At 37.6% G+C, this 12,436-nt stretch overlaps 1 protein-coding gene across 1 annotated transcript in view; it reads right to left on the bottom strand.

Annotated features, from left to right (window-relative positions):
* LOC105385332 (discoidin domain-containing receptor 2) overlaps positions 1 to 12,436 on the bottom strand; it is a 50,141-nt gene that overhangs the window by 31,440 nt on the left and 6,265 nt on the right. The window contains exon 2 of the mRNA XM_048632582.1: positions 12,053 to 12,150. Within this exon, the coding sequence (XP_048488539.1) occupies positions 12,053 to 12,110 (58 nt within the window). The 5' untranslated portion in view covers positions 12,111 to 12,150. The remainder of the gene's footprint in view (positions 1 to 12,052; positions 12,151 to 12,436) is intronic.

The following is a 12,436-nucleotide window of genomic DNA, read 5'->3' as shown; positions in this document are numbered from 1 at the left end:
ACTTCAACGTCTACACAAAGCGTTACCTGTACATGTACCTCGTATACCGTATAATGAGGCCATTCAAATACCGAACCATAAAATTTATCTCAAATGTTAGATAACCGGAAGGCGTCTTGTGTGCATAGGCTTTAGCGCCGTGCGGTCATCAGGTAAATCGGGTGTGAGCCGGCACTTAAATCGTCGGGGCGTACAGACGTTTTGGGCGGAAATTATGTGCACACACAATAATAATTATTATGTAGAATGGTGGTTGTATCACCTTAATGGCGACGTGGTTCGCTTACGCGTGATTTCGGCACAGTTCGTGTGATATTCTAGTTAGAGAAGTGGTTCCTTGTATGTGAGTGATACAACAAATATAAATACTCCGGCTAAAATTATTAATGGAATCATAGTCGACTTTTAAAAACTTCATATTATGATATAATAGTATGTAAAACGAGCTCAGCAGGAAAAACTCAATATCATTCACTATTAGGTACTGTAGCTTCAAGTTAACGAATGAATATTCTACGGGAAATATTTGTAAAGAAAATTTTGTATAGAAATAAAACGTAAGAGAAGAAAGCGAGGCAGACCATGACCACTTCATGTAGATCCCAGCTGAATGAAATAACGTAGGCCCGTTTTCAGTGACTCGTGTATGGGCAAGAGGAAATACATTTTGTCAAGCATGAGGCACATAATATAAAATGGTGAATCACGCACCATTGTGTATTATTGGAGTGAGTACATAACAATAATGAAGGTTTTAATTTGATATTTTATAAAGGTACACGAGCGTCTCTATCGCCTATCTTCAACGTGTCATAAAAGTTTAATATCAGTATGATATTTATCCTACAGACAGACAGACAAAATTTATCCCGACGGTAAGTGAAAATGCAACATACATAAAATCATTTTCAGTTCAAAGGACGTTATAACGATCATCGCTAACGGTGGAAATGTTACGTTTAACGAGTTCGTCGCTAGTAGGTAGGTACACACTATTCCGAGTGCTGGTGATATTTCGTAGCAGGGGGGTCACTCTCTAAATCTACGAACGAACGAACGACAACGGTTTCTAAATCGACGAACGAACGAACGACAGCGGTTTCTAAATCGACGAACGAACGAACGACAACGGTTTCTAAATCGACGAACGAACGAACGACAACGGTCTCGCAATCGGTACGGTTTATGCAACGACATAGAGTCGTGGTTTAGAGCTGCACTTTTGTTTTCCCACAGCTTCGGAGCGCTGTGCTCACCACGAATCTATTTCGTTGTGTCAGTTGTGTTAAGCCGCTTGCGTGACAATTCTCGTTCGTTCGTTCGTCGATTTATATTATAGAGTGAACCCCTGGTAATATTTCGTAGCAGTCCCGTGCCGTCACTCTCTGAGCATATTGATTCGATTATTGTTGGATTAGATTCTGTATGCACAGGCTTCAGTTTCAACTCACGTGCGACATATTAGCTTGATTTACATACAAATATTCCTTACATTCCCAGGTGCCGTCTCGTTTCGGTCCCGGAAGGAAATTTACGTGGCTAATTAATACCGTTCTCTATAAATTTACTTCAAACCTCTCAATCATATATTACTACAATAGCTTTAGCCGGCATAAGCCCCATAGTTGCACATATGTATTTTCAAATATCGCCATTTTATCCGAGCATATTCATAAATAGTGGCTGTGAAATATCTAAGGTCTAAGATAAGCTATTTCACCTGATAGAACATTTGTGGTGTCCGTTTAAGGTCTACAATTAATATTTTATTACGTTTTCCGTCTCGTTGTAAAAACAAGATGATTTTTTTAGGTTACAACTTGCAACTCTTGTCAGGGTACTGTTGCAATTTTCCTAGGATCTTTGTATTGTAAGTTTAGCTCTACTTCTACTCTACTACTGTACTACTTTCCCGGGTGTTGTATGGTTAATATAAAATTCAAACAACACCTTATGAAATATAATTAGTTACCAACGTAATTTATATTTAATTGGTACATTAATACCGTACAAACTATCCATGCGTCAATGGAAAATCAATAAAACTTTCAGAACTTTCAATATACCTATGTATAGTTGGACGATATTAATGTATACTTTACAGGGGCATTTACAATAATAGCTATCATTATACCATGGACTTACTAAATTGTATCCTTCATCGTTTCGGTCATTCATATCATAATGCATAAAATATTATTCCGTTTAAAGTAGAATTACGTGTCGGGCTTGGAGCGATTATTTTATTTCTATCGGCAAAACTAGTGACTTGTGTGTACGGATAGTTCAACTACAATCGTGAGCAATGAAAAAGTTCCAACCACAAAATGACGACATCAAACGACCCCAATTTTTTCAAACACTTAATTAAAACTTTGAACAAAATATAATTGTTTTTAGTTGGTAATATCCTGATGCTGTGTTAAATCTACTTCAAAGTTGCAGAAGGGGTCATTAAGCTAGCCATTTCCGTTTAGGAGTAATTTGTTTTTTTTTTCTCAGTGGAACCTTTTCATTGCCCGTGAGTGTATAATCGTGAGCAATGAAAAAGTTCCAACCACACAATGACGACATCAAATGGCTCCAGTTTTAAATAACAATCAATTTAATATCTGAATAAGTGGGAAATTAATGAACACACGTAGAAAATAGCGTCCTGATACTCCATATATATGTATTTAATATCAGACATTCTAATAAAGTGTTTCTCACAGGTAAACAAATACAAGCTTTCGCCGTCTAATCGGATTATTAAGCTTTCCACTAAGAAGCACTTTAGGTGTACAGTAGACGAGTGTTTTATTTCATAGATCCTTTTATTTACGTATTACGGAATTAAAAGATAAATAGTTTGCTAGTTTGCTAACACGTTCTTTGTGTGGTTGAACGTGTTAAGCGGACATTATTGTTCTGAAAGCTACACCGTCTTAACATGAATCTATTGAGGAGAGCTTATTTTCGTTTTGTTCATATTCATTACTAGCAGTTCCCGCAAGCTTCGATTCGCCTTAAAAAAGTTTTCCGTGGGAATTCCGCAAAAAAGTAGCCTGTGTGTTAATTTAGGGTGCTAACTCCATACCAAATTTCATTAAAATCCGTTCAGCCGTTTTAACGTCAAGAAGTAACAAACATACGCACACATACTCGCAAACTTTCGCCTTCATAATATAAGTAGGATTCAACTATCCATATAAGTACGTTATGAATAACTAATTAAAAAAAATGCATAAGAAAACTTAGTTATGTCGAATTCTATGTGACTGTATATATATGTATAGGTTTCCAACTTTGTTTCCAACCACACTCAATAATTGTTAACGTTTTACAATGTACCTCTATGTAGGCAATTTTACAGGCTTTTATTTTTTGTTAAGAAAACCTCTTTGCGTGATGCCGTCCGAACTATTATTTTAATTAGTTTCATTGAAACAGGGGTGTTGTTTTAGGGTTCAGCAGGTATTTCCAGAACCATTACGGCTATTTGTTTTAGCCTCTGCAGGCCCCGTTGCTGAGTTTAAATAAAAACAATTCAGTTTGTTTTAGAGCTAAGTTTCAGCGAAGTGGTCTGGTTAATTGAATAATAATATTAACTATCCATTACAATGTAATACGCAAAATTATAAATAATACTTAACTGTAATTAATTGATATATTTTTTACATGCCTTTATTTTACTTCATTCTCTTTTTCTTGATATCATATCAAAAAGCAGAGTCTTTACCTCCCACAAATATTACCACCGAGTAGTGATAACTATAAAAATAGAAAAGCTACAAAAAACATCAAAAATGCAAAGCTCCCGCTCAAACGTGTTCGTGTTCGTACTTGACCATTTCCGAGTAGAGGTTCAGTGGCCACGACAAAAATGTACTGACGTGACCACGTGACCGATAAGGCATGCATTGTACGGTGAAATTGTTCTATGCAGCCTTCAGTACGAATATTCTTTGTTGAATTTCAGTTGGTTTTAAGTTTCCATTAAAATATTTACAATGGAGTTGCAAGACAATATTTCTCGTCACATTTAATTATTTACTTGTTATTTTAAAGCCACGTCTGACGTTATATTATTTTTCAAAGTAAGATTAAGACGTTAAAAGCTATATAATAATTAGCTTAGCAGTAAAAAGTAGTAATCGAAACCCAACATCACTCTCCCAAGGGTTAAACGAGAGAAATCCCAGCAAAGTTTATTTTCGATTGACGTGAAATTGAAGAAAAGTTATCATATTAAACTTTTGACTCGATAGTCCTCTGTCAACTCGCCTCGCTGCCGCTGGATGGAGACTTAATTGCAGGCTTAGTGCTTAGCTAGCTAACTAGAATACTCGAAGCATGTTGGTCTTAGGAAGCGTCGCCAGTAGTCAAACTGTTTGTTGCCGTCTGGGGTCACTCTATATGACGAAAAACTAAGTTTCGAATCGGTGCCCGTGCCCGAGCTTTCTGTCTCGTATTAAACTTGCCGCTTGCACGACAGTTCTCGTTCGTTCGTTTTTCGTCAGTTTAGAGACTTTACAGTAACCCTCATAAGTTAGTTTGCTAGATTTGAGCTAACTCTACGCAATCTGTAGAACGTGATAACAGTTAGCCTACTGGCAACGCAGCCTTAGTGTAACTACTAGCTAACCAGAATGCTCGTAGCATGTTGGTCTAAGGCAGCGGATTACATTCTCCGCATACAACGTGGTGGCATGAAATCACAAAGAGAATTCCCTCGGCTAGCTACATGCTCGTGCAGCATCTCAAAATCGGGCTACGTACATACTAGCTGATATAATTATAATTAGCATTCATTTGTTTACTGATTACACGGCGCTCTTAGCGGGACAGCGCCACCTTTAAGAAAGAAAATGCTGCGCTTAGATGCCTTAGATTATTTTTTGTCTATCTAGTATACCTACCTACCTAAAAAAAAATGATGTAATTTTGTTAAGTTACAGAAAAATATTTATTATGGCGGTTGCAGTTCGCTGTTATTTATACACGGTGTTTGGTATTATAGTAAGGGGGTGACACACCTCGTAAGTCTTTTTTTTTATTCAAAGTCCATTGAAAATACAAAGAAACTGTATTTATATTATAAAAAATAAAATAAAATTTAATTTGCCGAAAATAGTTTGGAGTCTCCGAGTTATTCTTCAAGTTTTCACGGCCTCCTCCAGAGAGGTAAACGTCAAGTGGGAAGCGAGGGCTGTTTGCAAAACAACAAGTTAAGGGCAAGATTCACTAACGAGAGAACGAGGGCCCTCAACCCACATTCCACCTGGGCCTCAAGTCTGCTAAGGAATGGCGGCTCAATGCTGTGTCGACTGAATGGTTTTCCTACTGTAGGTATCCGTTTTCTCTTGGTTAGTGAGTCCCAGTAGTGAAATATGAAACACTTAATACTTATTACTGTTTATTAACGTTAGTTCTTCAAAAAAGATGCCATAAATGTTTCCTATAACGCAGAACGGCAAACGGCGTGTCGGTCGCCCCCCAACCCGTTGGTCTGATGATCTGCGGAAGGTAGCGGGAAGCCGCTGGATGCAGATGGCGGGTGACCGTTTGGGGTGGCGATCGTTAGGAGAGGCCTATGTCCAACAGTGGACTACAGAAGGCTGAGAGAGAGAACGCAGATAATGAATACCTACAGTGCGAAACCCATGCTGCCGACGCACAACTGTGCCGCCATTGCTTACCGGACTTGGGGCCCTGGTAGCGAGCTGGCAACACCGCCACGAATTTACCGCTGTCGTGCCTTGCGTATTATGTCACCAAGAGATTCTAGTCATAGCAGGGCGACTTTGTAAAGATATTGTTCACCGCAGATTAAAGTTACACGTGGTTAAGTATCCATTAAATTGCGCGCATATTTGTGTAGACCGAATAGGTTGTGTGATGTACGATCGGGGAATCGACCGTGGCCTGGGTTAAAGCTCATAACTGCTTGAAGCCTGTCCGCGTGATCTGTAGAGCGATCCGGAAAAAACGCAGCACATTCTATTCGATAGTCTATTCGAAAGTGCTGTCAACCTGTCAACAACAAAATGGCGGTGTATAGATTTGCGAAAGTTTGACAGCTATCATTCCATAGGTCATTGTCAGAATAATATTATGTACTCTGTGGTCATTCTTTTCGAAACTCATTCGAAAGGTAAAAAGTGTTCGAAAGTGCTGTCAAGTTGGCAATAGTCGCACTCGCATTCGATTCTATTCGTTAGCTCGAATTTTCGTGATACGGGTACTGTACCAACTGTTTGTACGACGAGTTGCAGTTGGGATGTTGTTTCTAAATCAGGCCAGTATGGATTTCCCTGATGGTACCTCATTTTTTAGTGTATAGGGGTATACTCTCTATATCTAATATCTACGAACGACCGAAGAAGAATTGCCACGCAATCGGCACGCGTAATACAACGAGATAGAGTACTGGTTAGCGCTGCAGTTTTGTTTTTTCGAAGCTTCGGAGAGATGCGCATGTTCGTTTGTTTGTTCGTAGACTGTCAGTTGCAATAACTCTCTATCTACCGATGACTGTTACTGTTAGTTACTTTCATACGATTTTGAGAGGTTGTAACATTTAATGAGTCAAGAATCAAGATAGTATTAAACTACCAGTCATCGGTAGATAGAGTTATAGAAACTGGCAGTTAGAGAGTGACCCCCCAGTTGATACGTCAGTAAGGCTACTTTCGTGCACAAGATATTGCCCTTTTTAGACTTCTGGTAAAATAATAATAAGAGTAACCTACCCCTGGGCAGGGGTTATTATATTGCAGAAGTATACTCATACACTGCGTGATAAAAAGTAATAAATGTCACCCCTCCTCCGAAAACACCGTTTTAATTTGACATGTGAAGAGTTCCATTTACAAGCCATTATTAGTATAATATACTGATTAACTTCGTTAATTTTAACCTCGATATAAATATTTACATAAGTACTTTATGTCTGTAAATTCCTAACAGTTTGGGCATTATAAAGCGGAGCCTATTCATTCATAACCGGATACAAATAGCCTACCTATATTGTACATTTATAAACCTAGAAATGTACGAAATGTATCAAAATAAACACATTTTTTTTTGGATAGCATGACAAAGTTAGAAATCACCATTATACAATCCAAGCCTACTTGGTAGGAAGCATACACTCAGCTCAGATCCCAATGGACAGTTGCTAGTTCCTGATAATTTTCACTCCAGTTATAAAAATAGAAGTCTGTGGACCTAGCTAGCTAGACCGTCGATAAGACCATCCCGCGGGATACCTAAATAAGGCACAGGTAGACAGTTTCATTAATTATGTACTAAGCCATCTACATTCATAGTATGGACCTACGGACCGCGGCACTAAAGTGCCGTTACCAGAGCCGGCCATAAAACATATTTTCCTCCATAATAAGGTCGGTTTTCCAACGTTTTCAGGGATTAGGGAGGTACAAACTTTGTAAACAATAATTAAATAGCCATACCCCGCATTTGTTCGCAAACATATTATGATGCCAGAAGCCTTTTTATGCACGTCTAATAATTACCGTCCACTTTGTAAGCTTTGCCTTCGATCATTTTGTATGTAGGTAGTTTTAAAATTGATAATTATGTTCTTATGATTGTTTAACGGAGCTTAATCATCAAAGGATCTCAATCACTAAGGCATTAATTCATATATTGGCGCTATAAAAATATCACTTACAAATCTTACAATGCAGTTATTAAACCACAGAAGCTCATTAATCCGAACACTGTTTAACAACTAACAAGAGAGAGAGTCTCACTTATCAAAGTTCCAAGCCACGAATTGAAGAAATTGATTTTAATAACCGTTATTGAATGAGCGTACCCTCGTAACTTCGGGCCGATTCAGTGTGTCTTAAATATTCCCGGAAACGTGCCCGGCTAATCAAACGGAATATGGAATACATTGCGACCCGTTCCCGACATATGACGAATATCGAAAACAATAGGCGACCGTCGCCACGGGACTTGCGATCTTCCGACTTTGTTACACATGTTAGTTTTGATTGTATACAGTTTCTGATATAGTTATTTCTGATTTCATTCGCCCAATGAAGGAATTTCTCCCACGGCGATGAATTTAGTTTGGACCGAGTGGATGGCTCTGGACTTAGATTGGTGACGTGTTTGCCAACAACATTCATACTAAATATTTTGTGGTTCAATCTTATTCTATTATTTTTATGCTCAGGGTTTTAGTGTGAGATTCCTAACTACTCTAGCCCTAAATGCTAATACGTAAAATCGGAATTTCATCATAAATATAAATTAAATTAATAATAACTATATTAATTAAGGGTACCTTAAGATGTAACGTGAACAGTAAAAAAATATCCATTCAATACTACGTAACACAACCCGTTTTACAACTTAAACTTCTTTTCGGTTTTCGTGAACAGTTGAGAACAGTTTCCGAAAAAAAGTCGAAAGCAAGAAAATAGAAAACCTTCGCAGTATATTTTCCGACACCTTTAAACAGCTTTTGAACGAATCATTTGCTTTCTGCGATAAGCCCGCAACATATTGGTAATTTTCCACATTTTACATCATACTCGTAGATGCTGAAAACGACTTGAATAAATCCGTTTTATGGGCAAATCTATGACACTAATACGTTCACGTGAAAATGGCCCTTACTGCCTAGACATAAAGTTCACTGAATTGTCACTAAACTATGAAGTAAAGTTCGCGGTATTCCAAAAGCCCGAAGGTGCAAGTTGCTCTGACAACAAACGTCGTAAGAGCGCTTACAAAATGGATAAAGTATATCGACTGTTTTCAATATCGTATCTAACTTACGTTGTAAATTTATAATGTAAAATAGCATATAGAAATTGACGTTGTTCGGGCTGTCGTTATCGAATTGTTTCGAAACTAAAGCCTTGAATAATATATAGCACATGCCTTGTGCCTACACTTTTAGCGACATCAATATCAATTTATCCGTTGTGTATTTGAGAATTTATTTTTATTTTGTAAATGAATATTGACAGTGTCAGACAGGTAACGTGAAGTGAGAGAAATGTACAATGCCCACGTGTACAGGTAAAGGTAGCTTTAAAAATTCTGATTGTGACCTGGATAGATCTAATGTTATACCTCTTCCAGATATTGGAATCTCGAAGCAGAAATAGCAAATGTTTGAAATTCGATTACATCTCCACATATCGAGTAGAATTGTGAAGATTAATAATAAGAACCAAGTTAAGACAAAGTCGTATGTTCCTTTTGTCTGCTTCTTCTATGTACAGTGAGCTGCATAAATAGCTATACACTTTTGGTAACGTCAATATTTGAATGGATGAACAAGCAGTTTGTGAGTTTGCAAGGTTCAAAAGTGTATAGCTACTTATGCAGCTGACTGTACCTACACAACTCACAATTGCATAAGAGTTCATTGAAATTTACTATACCTAGAGTGTAGAGGTAAATTAAAAAAACGCTAAATTAACTTCTAGATTCCAGGTAGTAGTTTAACTTTCATTGTAGCCCTGCCATTAGGCGGTGCTCACGTCGCAGTTTCTTTCCTATTAAATCGATTCCTAAGGAGGTAATTGACAAATAATGACCGGGGTCGGTTTTTTAATTGTTTGTTGAATAAAATATTGCCTTCTTGTTGGACGGGCACGTGCCGAAGGGAAAATGTTTAAAAGTATCGATTTGAACTCAAGTTAAGACTTAAGCAACACTCATAGTACTAGAATAAAAGTTTTTCGAATTAAATAATAATAATAATAATATGTGGGGACATCTCACACACGGCCATCCGACCCCAAGCTAGGCAGAACCTGTGTTATGGGTGTCGGACAGCTGATATATCTACACAAATACATAGATAGATAGATACTAAATATAAATATCAACAACCAAGACCCGAGTAAAAATATCTGTGTTTAAACAAATATCTGCCCCAGCCGGGAATCGAACCCGTTTAGACAATAAGTTTATTATTGTCTAAACTACTTACTAAACTATTACTTATTCAAGTTTTTTTTATTAATACCTACTAAGTACTCGGTCGGTATTAGGAGGTAAGTTCAAAAAAAAATCATTAGAATGACAAACATACTAGCCGGGCACTGTTTTGGAAAGACGTTATGTTTTTGTTTTAATTATCAGCACTAGTTTATCTTTGTAACAACCTTAACTACTATTTAACTCAAGTCGAAAACACAGGATCGAACCTGACCTGTTCGAAAAGATTCAATATAACGAAATGGGCATAAGAGCCTTTACTAGATGGCTTCCTCAGTCAATGTGTACGTAAAAGTGATCAATTATTTAAGTTCACTCTGAATTCTGAGTTGTACAACTGCTTAACTGCCGCCGAAGTAGGCCCGGGGGGCGACTACACCGACGGTTTTACGAAAACTAAGTTTTACGTCAAGACTAGCTAGTACTCAATTCACTGACACTACTATTTAATGATTCTCTGGAGTCGTCATAGGAACTTTTTATTATTTTTTTATAAAGCTTGAGTGTGTAGACATTGTTTTTATTTTATGTAACAATTCAAAAACAAATATGTATACTTGAATAGGCACTCAAAGATTCGGACAAAAGGAGAGCTAATTATGAATTTGAACTTGAATAAGATTTTGGTTTTTTTGTTACAGGGGCCGTCCATTAATCACGTGAGGTCTTTTTCTCATTTTTTGACCCCCCCCTCCCCCCTGGTGATATTTGGTGAGGTTTGGGGCCACCCCCCCTCCCCCTCCCTGGATCACGTGAATTTTTTTGGAAGTCAATGCAAAGGCTATTTTTGACTAGAAAAAATATAGGTCATAATACAACTCGTTAAAATTTTGCGCTGTTCAAAATTTTGGTTCAGAAATAGCTCGCTTTTTGACAAAAAATTAATACACGTGATATCTAACGAGACCCCCCCCTCCCCCCTCGTGATGTTTCGTGAGGTTTTCCGTCCCCCCTACCCCCCCCCTTTGAGCCTCACGTGATTAATGGACGGCCCCACACGAGTATAGCTAAGTACGATAAGTTTGTACCTACACGCGTATGTATATAATGAATTAATGACTTACTTGGATTTGAAAATAGCTTAATCCGACATCCGTTGTTGCGTGCTCGTATCTTGGTAATGTTTGTCGGACTAGGCATCAACTCATCTAACGTTCATTAGCAATACTCTACAGTTCATAATTTTGTGTTTTTTTTGTATCAATTAGATCGACTGTAGTCTAATTGCTAAGGAACTCTACATAGTTAAGCCCGTAAACATCACATTCTGCATTTAATGTAGATTTTAGTAAGTGTCAAAATTAAAATTGAAGTATACAGGTTGATGCAAAAAAAGAAATTTTGTTGGTCACGTGAGTTTTAACTATGGAGAAAGAATTATTTTATTTGCGAATTTTGACATTCTGATTTCATATCCAGGCTTAGATATAACATACTGCACACTGTATGTTTCGGTTTAGTATACCCTTTTTGCAACACCCTGTAGAAATTAAGATTTATGTAGTAACATTCACGACATTGCTAACTTAAATTTTACGTCTTTACTCAGAATCGCCAATACGAGTATTGTGTTGGTTATGTTCGTCTCCGATTGCCGTTTTTATGCAGTCAATTTGACAAGTTAAAGACTGTTGCGGCCAAGTCTGACTCACGACTTAGTGCTCAGTGTCGCTGACACATTGCCGCTGTATTCTAGACGTATATAAATTATAGAGTATTGCGCAAACGCAGGCCAGGGTGTCATTCAAACCAACTTGTGATATACATAGTTAAAGTTTAACCAATTTTAGGTAGGTACGTGTGCTAAGATTTGCCGAGATATTAGAATATCAGTGAGTAATGTTAAAGCTAAATAAATAACATAAGTCTATTTTATTCTGAGGGAAAACGCTTTTTTCGCTTAAGGTTTAATAAATAATGAAGATCTCATCTTTCGTCAGTATACCTAATGCACCTAAACATAATGAATGTGTTCCCAGTACAAAAAAACATTATGTTCGCAATTTTGCAGGCTTAAACTACTTAGCACATTTACATATCTACGAAAGGACAGGAATGAGGAGTATATAATACGTACATATGTCAAAGCCGGCGGCCCCGCCCAGCAGAAGCAGGGCTACCACACACGCCACCATCGCGCCTTCACTTCACCATCTCTTCACTACTCGGGCGACCCTGCAAGCAATGGACAACATTATTATACATGCATCATTATGAGATAATTATATGTAAAATCACCTTATTTACTTCCTACACGGGTGGTCCTTTTGCAGGAATTTTCAAGGGACAGTCGTCATAAAATCTAATAACTATTTATGCTAAATGTACTGTTGGCGGCTTGTTACTTCGAAAAGCCAAAAATAAAGATGTCTTAGGTACTTTTGAATCAACCACGCCTTTGTAGCGATCCAGCGAATGTATGACCATATAACTCATTTTTACGCACGAGCAAATTGATTTG

The sequence above is a fragment of the Plutella xylostella genome, chromosome Z, assembly GCF_932276165.1.
Source record: "Plutella xylostella chromosome Z, ilPluXylo3.1, whole genome shotgun sequence".
In the NCBI taxonomy this organism is placed as follows: Eukaryota; Metazoa; Arthropoda; class Insecta; order Lepidoptera; family Plutellidae; genus Plutella; species Plutella xylostella.
This window is presented reverse-complemented; position numbering and strand designations above follow the sequence as displayed.